This window comes from Schistocerca nitens, chromosome 3 (assembly GCF_023898315.1).
Source record: "Schistocerca nitens isolate TAMUIC-IGC-003100 chromosome 3, iqSchNite1.1, whole genome shotgun sequence".
Classification (NCBI taxonomy): domain Eukaryota; kingdom Metazoa; phylum Arthropoda; class Insecta; order Orthoptera; family Acrididae; genus Schistocerca; species Schistocerca nitens.
In genome coordinates, this window is record NC_064616.1 from 853,717,021 (window position 1) to 853,738,605 (window position 21,585).

Consider the following 21,585-nt stretch of genomic DNA (forward strand, 5'->3'; position numbering starts at 1 on the left):
CAAAGAGCAATCAAGTAACCATTTTCTTAAAAACTATGTTCCCTAAAGGTTACACAATGTCCAAAAATACATGTCCATTTCCAGGAAACAGAACTCACCTGCAGGAGATGAATATATGGCAGGTAACCCAGGCTGTATGAATGGCAGTCCTTGTGATGTTATCAGTGCAAACTGCTGCCCTGCAGCAGCTGCTGCTGCCATGGCTGCATTGAAGCTAGCTGCAGCTGATGAGTGCGGTGGGAAGACTGGTGCATGCAGTGGAGGAGGAGGCGCTGCAGGGGCTGGGGGCTGTGGTTGCAGCTGATGTGGGACCTGTGGCTGGGGTTGCTCAGAACTGGAACTGCTATGTCCCAGGATCTGGGCCTGCTCATAGCTGCCAGTTGTACTGCTGCCAGATACCGGAACACCAGAACATGCAGCTGAAATTAAAATTTACAGGTTGCTTCACTGAAGGTTTTCATCATGTTCACAATGCTTTATATTTGAACATTCTTTTTAGTACCTAGTTCTAGAACACAAATAATAGCCCTTCAACACTACACTGAAAAATAACAACTACAGTATGTATATCTCGGCAGTATATGAAGTAGGAGTGTTCTCACTTGTATTAATTAAGGTAGCTGCATTCAGCTTCTGAAGAAAGTCATGAATGAGACTTTTGTGACAATATACCATCTATACTAAATCCCAGACTATTGCTCTACACTGCTTCACCAATTACCCATTCATGCAATTTGGTGTAAGAAACTGCATGTAGGGTGTTTTATTGCAATTATGAGTCCTTCCATTAGCTGTGAACCAAGACTTACATCTGGCCAAAACATGATGCACTGTATTATTCAGTTCCCAACTTTAATATGAAACAGTTACACTTGCACTTCACTGCTTCATCTGTGTGACTGCGTAAAATTTCCCAAAAATGAGACAAACTCCATTGTAGTCAAATCAGATAAAATAACACAGAGGTTCCCTTCTATAATGGCAGTGTACATTTAATGTGCAAACCTAAAACTGTTAGGAAGTAGTTAACTACCAGCGACAAAATATGAAAACTGGACCATGTAATGACAGTATTTCAGGACAACATTACAAGATTCTTTTCCATTGCATTTCAGAATGTTTCCTAAGGGTAATACTCAAGCTCAGTAGATCAAAACAGACACAATGGAAGGATGCAAAATGAATAATTTACAACAAGGTTTTGGCAGAGATGCATTTTGTACTTCTTTGCAGTGAGATTTGCAGTCCATACCTCTCTCACGTGCATCATTTGTAAGTTCTCTGCCTTTAGTTATCTGTCTTCATTGAATGCTCCTGTATTTTAATGTTTGTGAACAAAAGTTAATTTTGTACATTCAAAGGTTACAAGCAATTATTTATGTGGATCAATTAAGATGCCATATAATTGGTGGCCCATGTGAGAACTTGCATGCCTTCACATGAATGTCATTTTTGACAAATGGCAGAAATACTCATGAACACAATGAATCATGAAAATGGGCTATTCCACACCATTTTTGACAAGATTAACAAGCTAGACGATGATCCAAAATTTTGCAGCTTGCTCCCTTGGTGATTCTGAATATGAGCCCTATGCAGTACTAAAATAAATAGCAGTAATTCTACAACACACTCACATCACAGCACAGTGAACATTTCTGGAGAGAGAGAAGAAGATGATAAGCCAGACTTAAAACTCAGAGAAGTACTCCCAATCCACAACTGTGTGGAATGAAGAGCTCCACAACAGAGCAATGACCACAGTTTAATGTGAGATATCCATGCATCAGTTTCAGCACTTCATCAGCACTCTGATCACAATTCAAAGCAACAAGCTATTCATCTGCTGGGTCCAGCAGTTCATCCACACTGCACTTAGAATTACGGGCCCTGCCATTTATACTCAGCCATGTGCAAACTTGGTCCACAGTAATAGAGGACATATTTTGGCGTAACCAATGATCATAAGAAATTTACTTTGGTGATAAGCAATTTGGACTAACAACCCCATAGCATTGGTGTAGGACATTATACTGCATCCACCACCAGGGCTTACATAAAGGTAAAAATGAGTTGATTCCTCACTACGAGGAATCCACTGACCTCAAAGGCAGACGTGTAATATGTCATGACAAACATGGTGACAAGACACCATCAGAGTTGTGACCACAACTACAGAATTTAGTAGATGCTCCACAGTTTCTGGCAATTTGGTACTATACATTTAGCAGTAACAACTACCAACACAAGTGGCAACAGTGTTGGCAATATGCCCTGATAAATCACTCCACAAATTGCTGCAGGTTCACGACAGAGTTACACAACACTCGAGTCACCTGCAACAGTTGCAATGACAACACCAGCACACTGGCTGGCCTGAGCTGACAGATGCCTACCGAGCTTACCCAAGGAGACAACTCCATGCTGTGCAGCTATCATGAAACAACACTTGCTGAAAGTTTCTGAGGAGATCCATAGCTCATGAATTACAATGGAGGCCCCGGTAGCACAGATGTGTATGAAGCAGCAACAACGGGGAACTGATAGACAAACCGAGGACCAGTTCGATATGGCATAATCACCATGAAAACAATAATGACAGTGGGACAGCACCAGCAGGGTATACTGGCATCACAAACATTTGGACCAACACACTAGAAAGTGTACTTCACCATGAAGTTACTCAAGCAGCCAGTGCATTCATGGTAGCAGTGCAGTATCAGGGACTACAGGTCTCTCTGTTTGTGATGTATTTACACAAAATCAACACTGCATACATCTCTGAGGAACATATATCCACCTCCCTCAGACAATCTGTATCACCCCCAGCTCGTGATATAGTGGCTAGCGTTGCCGCCTATTGATCACGGGGTCCTGGGTTTGATTCCCGGCCAGGTCGGGGATTTTCTCTGCTTGGGATCTGGTTGTTTGTGTTGTCTGCATCATTTTTTCATCATTCGTGAAAGTGGTGGGTCTGGACTGTGTAAGGATTGGGAATTTGTATGGGTACTGATAACTGTGCTGTTGCGTGCCCCACAAACCAAATATAATCATTTTAAATATATCCATATTATATGGATGTTGTTTGAGGTCTGTGACTGTATTATAAGATTATGTGAAATAATTTTATACTTCTGCAGTCACTTTTACTAATATTTTATTAGCACAATGCATTTCGGCAGCATCACGTGCATTATACAGTTACTTATACATCAGCTGATAGGTTATGTACATTAGATGTGTGTGCCAGTGGGGTTAAGAATTGAAAAATAAACTTGTGCAGAAGGATAAATCTGTTACAGTGTGTACATTATGTGAATAGCATGATTAGGTAATATATATTAATACGTTTGCTTACATTTTTGTTGGCGATTTCATTTTCTGACACACAGAGCACAGTGACAGGTAAATCACGACTTGGCATTTTCATAAACGTCTGTTTACAACAAGAGTTTTAAAATCTAAGATAAACTACTTACAATTTCAAAGACTGTTTACAACTTTCAAGACAATTATAAAATCTAAACTAAACTACTTACAATTTCAAAGACAGTAAGTAATATATATCTGTAATGAAGATGAAAAATTTTATCTAAATGTATTGGCAATATGGAGAATGTTACATGGATACTTAATGAAAACTATTCTGTCAATGACATTTATAGTAGATGATCTTATACATAAAGTTTGATTTTTTAGCAAGAGTTTTGTGATCAAGGTGGTTAATATATATGTTGGCAATAGTACCAGCTATGCTTGAGCCCATTGCAAGGCCTATATGTAGCATGTAGAGTTTATTATTAAATGTAAAATAGTTGTAGTTTAGTACCAGTTCAAGGAGGTCCATGAATTCATACATGAAATGAAAAAGAAACCCATGGCTTGCATACCTTTCACAGGAAAACTCTCCTACAAAATAGCAAACATTTTCAGACCACACAACACACAACAATCTGCAACACACACTGAGACACCATATACACACACAGAGACTGATAAACACTTACAATCAGGCATCTACAAAATAGTATGTAATACCTGCAGATCCCTTTATACAGGCCAAACTGGGAGAGATTTCCAAACAAGATATAATGAACATATAAATGCTTACCACATTAACAATTATAATAGATCAGCAATAGCCACCCACATAAAAGATACAGGCTGCCCATTCCATGATATTGTGAATGATCTTCATATATTACATAAAAATGATAAGGGACACTAAATGGAGTTATATGAAGAACTGTAATCTTCATTCATGGCACAGCACATGGAGATGTATTATTAAATGATAAGCTTGAAAGTAATAATGTTAACTTCTTCAAAAACTTCTCCAACATTAAACGTTTATTTCATTGACAGAATAGTTTTCATTAAGTATCCATGTAACATTCTCCATATTGCTGATACGTGTAGATAAAAGTTTGCATCTTCACTACAGGTACACATTACTGTCTTTGAAATTGTAAGTAGTTTATCTTAGATTTTAAAATGCTTTGGAAAGCTGTAAACAGATGTTTATGCAAATGCTAAGTTATGATTTACCTGTTACTGTGCTCTGTGTGCCAGAAAATGAAATCGTCAACAAAAGTGTAAGTAAATGTATTAATATACATAACCAAATTATGCTATTCACATTATGTACACACTGTAACAGATTTATCCTGCCACACAGGTTTATTTTTCAGTTCTTAACCCCATTGGTACACACAGCCGATGTACATAACCTATCAGCTGATGTATAAGTAACTGTATAATAATCCTGATGACAGCAGTATGCTGCTGAAATGCATTGTGCAAATAAAATATTGGTAAAAGTGACTACAGCAGTATAAAATTATTCCATATAAATATCATCATCATCACAACCTGTTTCAATGCACACTTCAGAATTGCAGTAGGGTTTTGGAGCATATACTGTATTCAAACATTATGAATCACCTCGAAGGGAATGATCTATTGATATGTAATCAGCATGGTTTCAGAAAATATCGTTCTTGTGCAACGCAGTTAGCTCTTTATTCGCACGAAGTAATGGCCGCTATCGACAGGGGATCTCAAGTTGATTCCGTATTTCTAGATTTCTGGAAAGCTTTTGACACCGTTCCTCACAAGCGACTTCTAATCAAGCTGCGGGCCTATGGGGTATCGTCTCAGTTGTGCGACTGGATTCGTGATTTCCTGTCAGGAAGGTCGCAGTTCGTAGTAATAGATGGCAAATCATCGAGTAAAACTGAAGTGATATCAGGTGTTCCCCACGGAAGCGTCCTGGGACCTCTGCTGTTCCTGACCTATATAAATGACCTGGGTGACAATCTGAGCAGTTCTCTTAGGTTGTTCGCAGATGATGCTGTAATTTACCATCTAGTAAGGTCATCCGAAGACCAGTATCAGTTGCAAAGCGATTTAGAAAAGATTGCTGTATGGTGTGGCAGGTGGCAGTTGATGCTAAATAACGAAAAGTGTGAGGTGATCCACATGAGTTCCAAAAGAAATCCGTTGGAATTCGATTACTCGATAAATAGTACAATTCTCAAGGCTGTCAATTCAACTAAGTACCTGGGTGTTAAAATTACGAACAACTTCAGTTGGAAAGAGCACATAGATAATATTGTGGGGAAGGCTAGCCAAAGGTTGCGTTTCATTGGCAGGACACTTAGAAGATGCAACAAGTCCACTAAAGAGACAGCTTACACTACACTCATTCGTCCTCTGTTAGAATATTGCTGCGCGGTGTGGGATCCTTACCAGGTGGGATTGACGGAGGACATCGAAAGGGTGCAAAAAAAGGGCAGCTCGTTTTGTATTATCACATAGTAGGGGAGAGAGTGTGGCAGATATGATACACGAATTGGGATGGAAGTCATTACAGCAAAGACGTTTTTCGTCGCGGCGAGATCTATTTACGAAATTTCAGTCACCAACTTGCTCTTCCGAATGCGAAAATATTTTGTTGAGCCCAACCTACATAGGCAGGAATGATCATCAAAATAAAATGAGAGAAATCAGAGCTCGAACAGAAAGGTTTAGGTGTTCGTTTTTCCTGCGCGCTGTTCGGGAGTGGAATGGTAGAGAGATAGTATGATTGTGGTTCGATGAACCCTCTGCCAAGCACTTAAATGTGAATTGCAGAGTAGTCACGTAGATGTAGATCACACTTCCAGGACATTGACCAACACCGATGCACAACCAGCAAATACATCTGTCCGGCAGCTGGCAGCTTTGATGCCACCACAGGATCTGGCCCACACAACAGCCAATTGCCAGCTCAATTTCAAACATCAAGACATTCACGATATTCAACACCATGGGGGGAAGGCTGCATGGCAGTGATGCACTTTTTGTGCTTGTGTGTTATGAGATCAGTGGTTCTTTCATGTGACCTCTCTGATGTGCATTTTTATCTTTGCTGTCACTTGTAAGTTCTATGCTTTTTGCTGAATGCTCCTGTATTTTAACATTCATGAACAAAAGTTAATTTTGTACGTTCAGATGTTATGCATAGTTATTTATGTGGATAAATTAAGGGGCCACATGGTCATGATAAGTACACACAATGTTTGTTCCATTAAGCATGGATAAAAAAACTGATAATATTTAATTTAAAAATCATAGTCAATTACATAAAGTCATGAAAGTAAATGAAAATAGCAGAATTATTTTAGCACTTTTATAATATTCCAGTGCTGTGAATATTACCTGAATTGATTCCCGAGTCACTACTTTCTTCATTGTTGTTGTCTTCTACTTCTTTCTTGATGACAGAGGGACTTAGTGCTCCCGAACTGTGCTTCGCTATGTGAGGTCGAAGTCTTTCCAGTTCAGAAAAGGCCTGATGCAAATAAAAATAACAATAATGAATTTCAGTTATTAATAAATTTATTAACAAATACTTCATTTGAATGTACATACAAGCATAAAATAAACAAAAAATAAAATTGAAAATGCACCTGATTAGTGAAATAAGAGTATGTAAAAACATATGTTATGTATGTATGTAGTGTGTTTAGGATTTAAGAGTATGTAGTTACATAATATAAATGTGCTGATAACTGCATTGTTTTGACAGAAATTGTTCTTTCCATTACCTTCAGCTCAAGTGGAAGAAACATGAGAACAATGGAGAACAACAAGTAAATAAATAACAAAAATACGAGGGCTATCCACAAAGTACATTAATTTTCGTTTGTGTCCATTAGGGGCGGGGCTAGCGCGGCCATCTTGGTGTCATGGCATTCAGCCGCTCAGTCGGCATCCTGTCGTGCTAGTGAGAGGTTTGTGCTGTACTCCGTTGAGTTACTGTGACAGTTTGAAATGTCAGCGTTAATTGAAAATGCCGCGAAGTGTGAAGTGCGTGCTGTAATAAGGTTTCTGACCGCAAAAAACTGTACACAAGTAGAAATCTATCGGCAGCTTTGTGAAGTGTATAGGGACAACATAATCACTGAAGGTGGAGTGCATCAATGGGTCATAAAATTTAAAAATGGCTGAACTAACATTCATGACGAAGAGCGAAGTGGAAGACCCAGCATAGTGACTGCCGAACTTGTCGAAAAAGTCGATGCCGCGGTCTGTGAAAACTGTTATTTTACAATAACGGAACTCTCTATGAGTTTTCCACAAATTTCACAAAGTTTGTTGCATGAAATCATTACCGAAAAGCTTGGTAACCATAAGTTTTGTGCAAGATGGATACCAAAAATCTTGACAGAGATTCACAAAAATCAGCGAATGGCTGCAGCGTTAACGTTTTTGGACGCTTACGAGAAAGATGGCGACTCATTACTCGATCGCATCGTTACTGGTGGTGGTTAAGCATGTGAACTGCGAGACAAAATTACAGTCAATGCAGTGGGGGCACACAAATTCCCCCCAAAAACCCAAGAAATGCATGCAGACAATGTCGGCAAGGAAGGTGATGGCGACTGTCTTTTGGGCAGAAAAGGTGTGATTTTTGTGGATTTCCTGGAAAGAGGCACTACAATAAACTCTCAAAGGTATTGCCAAACTCCGCACAACCTCAGAAGAGCAATACAAAACAAGCGCAGGGGAAAGTTGGGCTCAAAGATCTTGCTGATTCACGACAATGCCCGGGCCCACACGGCAAATGCCACTCGTGAAGTTCTCGAATCTTTTAAGTGGGAGTTGTTTCCTCATCTGCCGTACAGTCCCGACCTGGCACTGAGCGACTTCCACTTATTCCCAGCAATGAAGAAGTGGTTGGCTATGCAGCATTTTGATGACGATGCACAGCTTCAAGAAGAGGTAACCACGTGGTTGAAGGCGCAGGCGGCCGAATTTTACGACAAAGGAATTTCCAAGCTCGTCCATCGCTACCATAAGTGCCTTAATTTAAATGGCAACTATGTAGAAAAATAGTATTTAAGTGTGGCTTTCATCTGTATATAATAAAAAAAATTTCCAATGCTTTATTTATTTTTAATTCCAAAACGTAATGTACTTTGTGGATAGCCCTCGTATGAAAAATAAAGATCAGATATCGATACTGTATCCTGTACCAGACACTGTCATGGTCTCTAAACTTTAAATTAAACAGGCACTCAGTTTTTGAGTACTAATGCAAAATGTTTATACATGTGTCATGGTTCACAATTCAGGCTTCAACTCCATACTCAATTTCTTTCAACATTTTTGACAATGTGAACACATGCACAGTGGGGACTGCTGTGAAGATGTGATCCTTTATTTTTGTCAACACACTTTTGCAATGGAAGGACGTATATTTTATTTTCTATTTTCCAGCATAGGAGAAAGCCAAGTTGCAAGATCTGCCTCCTGATGTCCATATCTTCATGTAATGATTAATATCATGTGCACAGGCTATCCAAGCTTGGGAAAGCTCAAAGAAGTGCAGTTGTCATTTTATGAAAAGTGGTATTTATTCCTTAGGAGACATGTTAGTTGATATTTTTCTGAAAAAGAATAGGGATAAAGAGAATAATGAACTGGAAAAGATTATAAGAGATATGCAGCAGAGGCAACTACTCCAAACGTATTGCATGAGGAATGATACAGAAGATGATCATTCCCAACTAGTGAATTTTACAATAAAAGTGTAAAAATACATACAAAAAACTGTTAATAATGATACAGATAACAATCACAGAAGACTCAACAAATGCTATGTTCTTCCTGACGTTGAAAAGAAGGAACATAACATTAGGCACAACTGAAAGTAGAGAACCACAGACTAGTAGGGACAATATTATTTGTTGTAAATGTGGTGCTGGGATTTAAATCTCTTTTACAAGACAGAATACAATACCTGTGCCTTTTACTGTTGAGAATGTTTAACTCTTCTAATGCAATGGAAATTTTCTATGTGATTTACATCCAATTTTCCTTTTATTCTCACACATCTTATGTTCACATATGATTTCCTACCAGAATGAAAGGGTCATTTGTTCTCTCATTCCTCTTTAGCCCACAAAATTAGTTTCCTAAAACTAATATTTATGTCCATTATACATGCCTGGTATTATGAAGACAAATTCTGCGTGAGGACAATAAGCCTCTAAGATTTCTTAATAAATTAAAATAATCAGAGTTTTCTAATCACAGCATAAAACTTCTATTCCACAATATTATTACAAGGTGCAAGCATGCATTGTCAGTTAAAGGAGGGCTCCAATGAACATGCAAATATTCCTATAAATACACTACTGGCCATTAAAATTGCTACACCATGAAGATGATGTGCTACAGACGTGAAATTCAACCAACAGGAAGAAGATGCTGTGATATGCAAATGATTAGCTTTTCACAGGCTTCACGCAAGGTTGGCACCAGTGGCGACACCTACAACGTGCAGACATGAGGAAAGTTTCCAACCGATTTCTCATACACAAACAGCAGTTGACCGACGTTGCCTGGTGAAACATTGTTGAGATGCCTTGTGTAAGGAGGAGAAATGCATACCATCACATTTCCGACTTTGATAAAGGTCAGATTGTAGCCTATCGCAATTGTGGTTTATCATATAGTGACATTGCTGCTCGCGTTGGTCGAGATCCAATGACTGTTAGCAGAATATGGAATTGGTTTGTTCAGGAGGGTAATACGGAACACCGTGCTGGATCCCAATGGCCTCGTATCACTAGCAGTCGAGATGACAGGCATCTTATCTGCATGGTTGTAACGGATTGTGCAGCCACGTCTCGATCGCTGAGTAAACAGTTGGGGACGTTTGCAAGACAACAACCATCTGCACGAACAGTAAGACGATGTTTGCAGCAGCATGGACTATCAGCTCGGAGACCATGGCTGCGGTTACCCTTGACGCTGCATCACAGACACGAGTGCCTGCGATGGTGTACTCAACAACGAACCTGTGTGCACGAATAGCAAAAAGTCATTTTTTCGGATGAATCCAAGTTCTGTTTATAGCATCTTGATGGTCGCATCCATGTTTGGCGACATTGCCGTGAACGCAAATTGGAAGCGTGTATTCGTTATCACCATACTGTCGTATCACCCCGGCGTGATGCTATGGGGTGCCATTGGTTACACGTTTCGTTCACCTCTTGTTCGCATTGACGGCACTTTGAACAGTGGACGTTACATTTCAGATGTGTTACGACCCGTGTCTCTACCCTTCATTCGATCCCTGCAAAACCCTACATTTCAGCAGGATAATGCAGGACCACATGTTGCAGGTCCTGTACGGGCCTTTCTGGAAACAGAAAATGTTCGACTGCTTTCCTGGCCAGCACATTCTCCAGATCTCTCACCAACTGAAAACGTCTGGTCAATGGTTGCTGAGCAACTGGCTTGTCACAATACACCAGTCACTACTCTTGATGAACTGTGGTATCGTGTTGAAGCTGCAGGGGCAGCTGTACCTGTACACGCCATCCAAGCTCTGTTTGACTCAATGCCCAGGCGTATCAAGGCCTTTATTACGGCCAGAGGTGGTTGTTCTGGGTACTGATTTCTCAGGATCTATGCACCCAAATTGCGTGAAAATGTAATCACATGTCAGTTCTAGTATAATATATTTGTCCAATGAATACCTGTTTATCATCTGCATTTCTTCTTGGTGTAGCGATTTTAATGGCCAGTAGTGTAATTCAATATTGAATGATATTAGCAAATCATTTCCTCTCAGTCAGACAGATGATTTATATGTATGTATAAGTCACAACATGAAAGGGATAGATGAACTGTACTGATTCTTTATTGAAAGGTTATGGACCCACAAGTAGGTTCTTGAAGAAAAACAAAGTGCAGCCATGAAAGCTTTTATTTCATATCACCCTAGTTGTGCACGAACACAAGTGCAATCTAAGAGCAAATTAAGAAAATATAAAGGCTTGAGAACTCAGTGTGATAATTGTAAAGACCAAAATAATTTACTATTCAGCTCCTGACATTTGTAGTGATGCTGATGTGAATCCATCAAAAATTATGTGATACAATGAAAAATTTAAAAACAAATGATTTCAACCTATAAATGACACTGGTCACTTACACAACTTGATTGGACAGATTCAAAGGGTTAGATGGCATACCATAAAAAAAAAATAACAACCACTTGTCAGTGAATATCATGGTGACAAATGATACTGAAACTGCTGGTGTCATGATCCTTAAGAGGTCTTTCCGAAGATGTATGATCAACCAGTCCACTACATCAAGAAATAGTACCTAAGATATAATATTTTTCAGAAACTATGCACAGAAAACAGCTAAACATTCTGAATAATGAGTGTCTCTTCTTTGTCATTTAAAGGTGTTCGTAAATTTTGGGAGAGATGTGATTCATGATTTTTCTCTTTTTTTAGGATGGACTACGTCAAAGGCAAATAATCAAGTACTGTGTGGGACACTGAGTTACCTGATTGCATGCATTGCAATGATAGTGTTCCTTTCTTTTCAGCTTACAGAATGGCCGACTACATGATTTTTCAGGACCGTAACGTACATGCCGCTCTGGAAGCATCCAGTCAGGACGAGGTGGCGATTCCTGCATAATCTGTGGCTGCTGCAGAAGTCTTGTCAGTGACTGCTGCGCTGATGTATCAGCTCCAAAGCAGGGTTCACCCTTTGTAGTATCTGTTGACAGAGTGTACAGTCAATAATCAATACTTAACTTGTAAACAGAAAAAAATAATTTCTGTAAAGTGAGTATTTTTCACTGCATTAATCTAATCTATAATGATAAATATTTATTTTTTTAAGTCTCTGCAGGCAATCGAATAAGCATTTTTCTTGATGAAAAATTTTAAATATCTTAAAAGCTACAGACCAAATCTTTGCTAAGGACTACATCTTTTATTCAGTATATGATGCATTATTTCAATGACTCAATTTTTACCTATAATTACAAATATACTCTGTGTTCCCTTCTTTTTACACTAAATGTAGTTTTATATTTTTGCACAACATACTATATATGGAAAAATTATTTAGAACATTAAGTACTTTTGGTTGGAACACTATCACTGCGTCAATCATTCCCCGTTTCAATATTGCTTTCATCATTGATACACACTTTACAACAATGCAAAAATATTTAAGTCATGAATTTCTTCAACAACATTTTTCAGATTGATAAAGGTTCTCTTACTCCTTTCCAGAAAATCCACTGCAATGGATTCTTTGATAAGCTGCTATCATTAAAGACTTGCCACAAGCAATTTCCATACCGCATTTTGACCATTCTTTTTGTGAAAATAATCTAGCTACTTTTATTTGGGAATGGTATGAACTATTACATATTGTCTCAACACACAATGGAAATAACAGTAGTTCCTAATGAAAAAACTATTGGCCCAACTTAAAAAAGCAAGCCATACTCTCCAAAGGGATTGATGGACTGTAATATAATATTCTGCAACTAATGATTTGGTTTTTCTACTATCCAATTTATGTCACTTTGAGCCTGTGCAACAATTCTGAACACAGGGCTAGAAAAGCACATTCCTAATTAATTACATGATACTATTTCTCTCTTCATATCAACTACAGTGTCATTCTAGTTCATTATATGTAGTAGACAAGTAATACCTGTATCTACTGTCTACCATACACTACAATAATTTTTGAATGTGGGGTACTACAAAGGCTCCCTATGTCAGTAATCAAAACTAGAATTATGGTCATCACTATAAAATGTTGTGAAGACAACTTTTTTCTCATTCTGCACAAAATCACTGGACACTAAAAAATACACAGCAGACATACATCATCATTCAACCAGACTACAAGATAAAGTAAAAAGCATATGTAAAGGCTACAAGATGAGGTAGAAAGCTTATGTAAAGGCTACAAGGTGAGGTAAAAAGCATACGTAAAGAGAAAATAATATAGAAAACACAGACGTAAAACCGGAAATGTATGTAACACCACAATGGAAAAAAATTAAAGCTCAGAGCATGCAAAAGCATTGGGACATAAAATATGTTTTAGTTATACTTTTAACATTATCCTGGGACCAGAGAGTGACACTCGACCTAAACAGTCTTAATAAATTTTCTTGGAGCCCAGAGTATGCACACTGTGCAAGCAGAATCCATTAAATGCAGTTCCCAACTTACTGTCTGCCTGTCACAACATTCACACATCACAGATAAATTACCAAGAATATTTTTTTGAGATTAGGTTTGTGTAAAAAGTTTATTGTTCAATTTTTCTTTTTATTATTATTATTATTATTATTATTTCAGTCCAATATTGAAAGTTGGGATGGATGCAGCAATGAATTTACTCAATGAAATAACTTCTTACAATTTACAAAGGTTGATGTAAGACATTTATGCAAGTTGAATTTGCTGTTTACTGCAATGTAAATGTTGTGATTTGATGGCAACAAAACTAAAGTTAATACTAAATGATAGTACAATTTTGACAAAGTAATGAGTTTTACTGATGAGTTTTACACATCATGTTCCATAGGTCCCATCTTGTGAGAAAATCCCCAGAAACATCGAATGGGTGCAAGTATAATTACTACAGGAATAAAGCCCTGGGAGACTAATCTAATAGATTACATTGATGACAGCCACAAAACATTAGTGACCTATGTGACATCTCACAGCCATTTATCACACTCCATGATTAAAAAGGGTACAAATTAGTGTATTGCATGATAAGCAGCAAAAGGCAGCTGTTTTTCTCATTATATGACTCAGGTGTTACTTCATTTCCTGCAACATAGTTATAAATTGTGTGATAAATGTTGAACATCAATAGCACGTTCAAAATCCAAATGCAGTAATTCACTGAAGAAACGACTGGTAAGATATCACTTTAATTTAGTTTTGATTTTTCAGAGATTCCTATTTTTCCAAATAAGGAACAGTGCTTTGTATTCCACACAGGGTCACAGTAACCACATGGAAATTATTATAATTCATTAATTGTTCAATATGTGTTTGTGTTCCCAGGTTCTCCTACTACAAGCCTTTGCATGAGCTTTGGCCTCTGATTTTCAAAGCATCAGACTGATATTTACACAGTGAGCCTCAACTGCTTTAAAGTGTTCCAGGTATCAAATGTTTCTAAACTGTATTATCAGCATACTATCACTGATGCAGTAATTGAATCTGGTGCGCATGTGTGCACTTCTGAAATATTATAGTTAATTTTTGGCTCATGCAATTACATTGCTGAGCAGTTAGTCAATAAATAGTGCTGCTTAGAATCGAAGGTGAGTAACATAAAAATAAAATGTGGTATAATATATACATTTACTTTACCTATAAATTAATGGAAATATTTGAATAGTCTTGGCAGCAAATGTGATACAGTGTCAAATGTCAACAGTGATGAATGGGGAATTCTCAGTGTGTAAGAGAACATGAACTACTGACTGTAAATGTAAACTTCCACATAATATTCAACCCATTTATTAATTTAATCAAATGTTCACATTACTTGAACAACTCCAGCAGACTCTCCTCCAGTATATGGAAGCATCAATCATAAAAGTATATAAAACAGACTAGATCCTACATATTGCATAGACACAGACCTGGTTTTGTATTTCTGAATGTACTATTCCAATCATGGGGCATCAATTAATTCACATAATCTGAGGCTCATTAAACAAAAAAATATTATTTGTCATTCCACAAAAATTTGCTACAACAATGACGAAGCAGTTTACGACGTCAGAACCCACATGACAATTAGTAAAGTCTTGTCTTATATTATATGGAGAGTATAGCTTCCTGTGGTAGAGCACAAAACATTCTAGGAAAACTGACTGAAAATGGCATAACTTTGTGTGATTTGCTAACATGCTATTCAGGTGAATTCAACTTGTCTTTCAATATATGAACACAAAGTTGGATAGGTTAATGAGATAAGCATTCTCATACTGTGTTAAGAGTAAAAACAATTGGTTTGCCCAATAACAAAGATAAAAGAAGACTCTCAAGCATAAACACAGCACAGGAAAGATTTCAAGGGGTGAGATGGATAATATGGGGACTATGGAATATTTAGAACAAAAAAGTTTTTGTCACTGTTAATGTCCATATGGCTCATATCCTGGGGCAATGTTTAGTGCAAATGTCAGTCAAAACTGTTAGGCATGGGCATGCTAGGAAGGGATGGGAGAGTGGCACCCACCTGGCACACTGACGGTCCTGGCGGATGCAGATGCTGGAGGGGACGAGGGACACGTGCCCCAGGATGATTTCGGAACACCCCCCTTCCCCCCCGCACCCGCAACCGGCTCGCACGAAAACGCAGAGAGCGGGTAAAAAGTCCCAGAAGCCTTCACCACTGGAGAGAAACCAAAACCGAGGCAAACAGATAACACAAGTATATATTTTAAACAGACTCTTATCAAAAATTGTATTACACCACAAAAGTCAACAATACTTCCAAAACCACCAATTGCAAGCAAATGCAAGTCTACAGATGACAAATTCTGTAACTGGAAATAATCAATCCAAATACTTTGTGAGGCATGCAGTTTAACTCACCTAAGTCATACCTATCAATGATCACAGGAACAAAATGACATTGTTAAGGCAAAATGAAAGTGCTGCAGTGGGTGACTTAATGTTAGTTGTGCAAAAGAACTGTAATTCATAGAGAGGATCAGTGTAATAATAAAAAAAATTTAAATTGTACAGGCTGTTTTAAATATAGTATCAGGGAGATGTTAACCTGTAAATACTATACCCCTTTCTCTACAAAATATTATTTGCATAGTTTTAATAAAAAAATAAACTGACTGTGAAAGGACCTCAAAACACTCATACAGCCCTGAAATCAACTACATACTCCCTTCCCAGGCAACAAATTTTTGCAACCAATGATCAGTTATAATGAATTACTATTTTTCATACCGAAGAACTAATTTCAGGTTTGTCTTTCAAACTATACCTGTAGTTCTGTTCAAAGATGTTTCTGGAGAAGACACTGTGAGAGCAGATGTCTGTGTCACAGCTGGCTCTACAGGTGAGCTGCAGTTCACAGGGACTGTGTTCTCATTGACAACCTCCGACTTTATGTGCACTGGTGACATACCTAGCAGGAATGAGAATTAAATATAGTGTCACAGCACTGTTCAACATGCAACAAGGAACAGATTACAAATCTTCAGACAGTATGAATGTAAAGATTATTACAATTTTCTTGATCACTCATATACTATGAACAGTTATTTTCAGTCATAAATCAAGAACTGTCTGTTACCGCATTTTTTTAAAAGATTTTAGTTTAAATGAAAACTAGAAAATTTAGATATTAATGTCATTGGTCAGCTGAAAAGAGTGTGATATTCTACTAATATAATCAGTATCAAGGCAGTGCCATTTCTGACCAAAGTGCCTAGTTGCCAACTGATGTATTGTCAAATATTTAACCAGCTACTAAATCTCAGTCACTAACTTTGAGGATCAATTAGAGCTTGACTTCATACAGCAGAGCAAAAAATGGTAAGAGCACAAATCTGTACATTCTACAGTTATTCAAAAAACTTCTTAGAACTGTCAGTGGAAAATCAAATGAAATATTTATAGTAAAGTTTAGAACGAAAAGAGGAGAAACTGAACAGAACTAATTTTGAAACTCTCTAATTTTTGTGAGGTATTTTTCACTTTTGTTTGTGCAAGTTATCTTCAGAGGAGCCTTACTGAAAAATACTTCAAATAAAGACTAAATTTTCACTTTAAACTGTTCTGCTGAGAGCTCATAGTATATAAAAATGACTAGTTATATATTAGTGCATTATTTATACACCATTATGTGTGGTTTATTACTCGTCCAAGTTTCTACACACTAAACTTTCACTCATTTATGCCATGGGTCATTTTTTGCTAAGTGCTGCTTATTGCACACAGTAGATTACTTTTTTTTTTTTTTACACATTCCTTCCCTCACCAGGAATAAAAAGCTTCACAAACCAAACTGCCAAACAAGCAGACACATGAATTTAGCATTAGTTTGAATAAATCTAAATGTACTGGATATTGACCACTAGCAGGTGTACCTAGAGTTGTGAAATCACAAAACTATTTTGTAATTCATCATAAAACTAATGGGAATCATGTCACCCTCACCCCCCCCCCCCTTCATCCCCAACTAACATCCTGTGTACACTTTTGCATGCTGTATCAGTTGTTTTACTATCAATTTTTCCTGTGATAATGCCATCAGCTATGTAAAGGAGAGATTAGTGTTTGTTACAGGTGACTGAGAAAAGAAATAGTTTGAAATGTATAACAAGCAAGGAAATAATACATACATAATGTTCTAGGTGTACATGTCACATTAAATTTGAACAAGATTCCAAGCAAGAAATCTAAGTGTGGAGCTCAGCAGACTCCAAAAACTTTCAGGTAATAACAACACTTACCACTTTCACTGGTCTTCACTAGGTTCTGTACAGATAGAGATGACTCACAATTGTTCTTCTGAGTACCTTCAGGTTCTGCTTCCCCATTCCCTGCTTCCTCAGAACGGTGTTTCTTCTCATGTACAGCCATTGTTGAATAACGTACGAAGGAATAGCCACAGCCAGGTCTCATACAGTGAAAATGACGGTTGACCCTGTTGCTATTGTCAAGAAATAAACACATTATTTTGAAACAAAAACAATACACTTAAGTTGTAGTCAAACAACTCACTCATCAAGTAACACATAGGGAAGCTAAATGTGGTGCTTTTTATGTTTCTGTTTTCATTTCATACCAAACGAAAATAAATAATCTTCCGTTAAAATTATGATTATAAAATTAAATTTTAATTTAGAAATGTTTTTCTTTCCATGTAAACTATTTTGATTGAACTTATTTTTTATTTGTAATGTGCAACTATATTTGTGACTTCCTTAAATCATGCGATTTCTATGAGATGAAGATAGCTTCCTTACTCAAGCTTAAAATCAAACAATACTAATTAAATACTGAATAGAGACAATAATAAGTACTTGATTAAAGAATACAATTCTGTTGTAATGTGGTAAGTCATGTATGTCACTAAATACCTTATTGATTTTAGGCTTTAAACTACAACTAATTAGAATCAAGATACCTTGAAGCTATTTCTTAATACATTTTGGATATATTGATACCCTTCTGTCAGAAACTTGTAACTGATCAACTTTATGACACAGACTGTCATATTTCTGTAAATGCTAAAATTCTCATAAACTTACCTATGGCAAGAAGGCAGGCGACAGTCCACAGTTCTGTCAAAGAATAGAAAACCTTCCATAATATCAATGTTATCATGAAAGTCTTTGGAGTGCATTATCAGAATGTCTTCACGGTCTGTCACATAGAAGCACCTGGGTTGACTGCAATGAAAATGCTGAGCCCTTGTATTGAATGGACAAAGGGCATCAGGACAGGGAGACCCTTCAGCATATGAGAAGAACCCTTCTTGCAGCAAATCAAGCCTCTGTTAGAAGGAAAACACAGTGTTACTCCCATTTTGATACTGATACACACACATATAAGTACAAATTTCTGAGAAGGTTCTAGCTTCATTTACTCCTTGTATAATGATTACAGATATGGTACACACAAACACACAGTACAAATAAAACAATGGACTCACGGGTGTTGAACTCTTTGAGCTCTCATCTGGACTGCTAGGAGATGTAGCAATATTTGCATTGACTTGTTCAGCAGTTAATACTGTGAAATTTGGTTGCTGAGTGCCATATCCTGGCATTGTAGGGGTAGTAGATGGCTTTGGCAACTTGAAGCTAGTAAAAATGGCTTGTGGTGAGTCCATCACAGAGCCAGGAGCCATGGGAAACTGCAATGAAATAAGTAATTTAATGAAATTTATATGAAAAAATAGCATGCTGCAAGAGAGCAATATTTTCCAACCAAAATTGAAAATTTCTAATACAAATAATTTAAATGAATATGCTTTCTTTGGTAAAACAGGAGACATCTGTAGATGATATTGCAGTTCTAATATTGTACATTAGGAATGACCAGGTTGATGGCACTGCTGTAACATTTCGTAGTCTTGTCCTCTACTTGGCTTTTCAGCTAACATGAAAAAATGGACTCATGGGTGTTGAACTCTTTGGACTCTCTCTCTCTTTTATTATCTCTCCCTCTCTTACATTATTTCCAATGGGCTTTCAAGAGTAAGGTGAGAATTTCTAAGCCAATCAATTAAAATTGTACATAAAATATCCATATATGTCATAGGAATAAGTCATAGAGTGAATGTTCCAACAAATTATACTTCCAACCCCTCAAGTTTTCCCAATCCTATCGGATCTCTGTTAACTAGTACACAGTCCTCGTCTAGCATATTACTTGTAGTAGCACTAGATCTTGTTTTAGCATCTACATGGTTATCAATAACAAGAAATCTTCTTGCATTGTCTTGTCAGACAAAATCAGGTTTGCTTTTCTGCAGGACCACTGACTTAAAACTCATTGCTTCGGTTTCTCTTTCACTTACAGTTACAAAATTGTAGATAAATATCTTATTCACAGCAGAAAATTTGGTTCTTTCTAAAATGTTCAAACATTGATGATAAAGTCAGTTCCACATTGACTTTTTGTCAGCATTCAACAAATGCAGTACCCATGTTTCACAAATTTCTCTTGTAACTAATTATTCACACAAATTGCATTTTACTCTTTCTTCTGATATGCCTATGGCTGTCAGCTATTTAACTGCAGCTTTAACGTATGTAGCGTCATGTTGCACCATTTCTTGATGCTTTCAAGTGTAGAAGCAGTTTTGGGATCATCTTCAAGAAAACTGAAACAGTTTCATAACTGTTAAAGGTGAAGAAGCAGACAAGTTATAAACCTTAACCAATATATTATTAATTTCCATGGACATTAAACCAACATTTGACTAACACATAACTATTTTTAAAAGTTGTTCAAATGCAACTTCTTCTTTGCAGATCTGACTTAAATTATTGTGCACTTGTACCAACATAGGAAAAATGTAGTTACATTGTTATCAACACCATCTCTTTGTTAGGCCAAGAATTTTAATATTGCCCTCATGATATGTCAGCATGAGAACACCTTTTTGTAGATAGTGACAATCAAAGCTACAAAAATTTAAATTTTATTATACGTCCACAGCTAACCAAAGTACATCATCGCTTGTGACTTAGGGCCCATTTATTAGTTTCTTGACTTCCCACCTAATCTTTTCCCTACAATCCAAACTCCTGATAATTCTGCCTCATGCACAGTGCCACCTTTTTTCCATTACAGATTTTATCACCTTTTCTAGGCTGTCATGATATACAGGGTGTTTCAAAAATGACCGGTATATTTGAAACGGCAATAAAAACTAAATGAGCAGCGATAGAAATACACCGTTTGTTGCAATATGCTTGGGACAACAGTACATTTTCAGGCAGACAAACTTTCGAAATTACAGTAGTTACAATTTTCAATAACAGATGGCGCTGCGGTCTGGGAAACTCTATAGTACGATATTTTCCACATATCCACCATGCGTAGCAATAATATGGCGTAGTCTCTGAATGAAATTACCCGAAACCTTTGACAACGTGTCTGGCGGAATGGCTTCACATGCAGATGAGATGTACTGCTTCAGCTGTTCAATTGTTTCTGGATTCTGGCGGTACACCTGGTCTTTCAAGTGTCCCCACAGAAAGAAGTCACAGGGGTTCATGTCTGGCGAATAGGGAGGCCAATCCACGCCGCCTCCTGTATGTTTCGGATAGCCCAAAGCAATCACACGATCATCGAAATATTCATTCAGGAAATTAAAGACGTCGGCCGTGCGATGTGGCCGGGCACCATCTTGCATAAACCACGAGGTGTTCGCAGTGTCGTCTAAGGCAGTTTGTACTGCCACAAATTCACGAAGAATGTCCAGATAGCGTGATGCAGTAATCGTTTCTGATCTGAAAAATGGGCCAATGATTCCTTTGGAAGACATGGCGGCCCAGACCAGTACTTTTTGAGGATGCAGGGACGATGGGACTGCAACATGGGGCTTTTCGGTTCCCCATATGCGCCAGTTCTTTTTATTGACGAAGCCGTCCAGGTAAAAATAAGCTTCGTCAGTAAACCAAATGCTGCCCACATGCATATCGCCGTCATCTATCCTGTGCACTATATTGTTAGCGAATGT

At 37.6% G+C, this 21,585-nt stretch overlaps 1 protein-coding gene across 1 annotated transcript in view; it reads right to left on the reverse strand.

Moving 5' to 3' along the window:
- LOC126248883 (zinc finger protein castor homolog 1) overlaps positions 1-21,585 on the reverse strand; it is a 111,368-nt gene that overhangs the window by 17,791 nt on the left and 71,992 nt on the right. Inside the window, exons 12-19 of the mRNA XM_049950342.1 lie at positions 19,045-19,248; positions 18,641-18,885; positions 17,840-18,039; positions 16,366-16,509; positions 15,601-15,756; positions 11,861-12,078; positions 6,703-6,835; positions 99-419 (exon numbers count right to left, since the gene is read on the reverse strand). Coding sequence (XP_049806299.1) covers positions 99-419; positions 6,703-6,835; positions 11,861-12,078; positions 15,601-15,756; positions 16,366-16,509; positions 17,840-18,039; positions 18,641-18,885; positions 19,045-19,248 — 1,621 coding nt within the window. The remainder of the gene's footprint in view (positions 1-98; positions 420-6,702; positions 6,836-11,860; positions 12,079-15,600; positions 15,757-16,365; positions 16,510-17,839; positions 18,040-18,640; positions 18,886-19,044; positions 19,249-21,585) is intronic.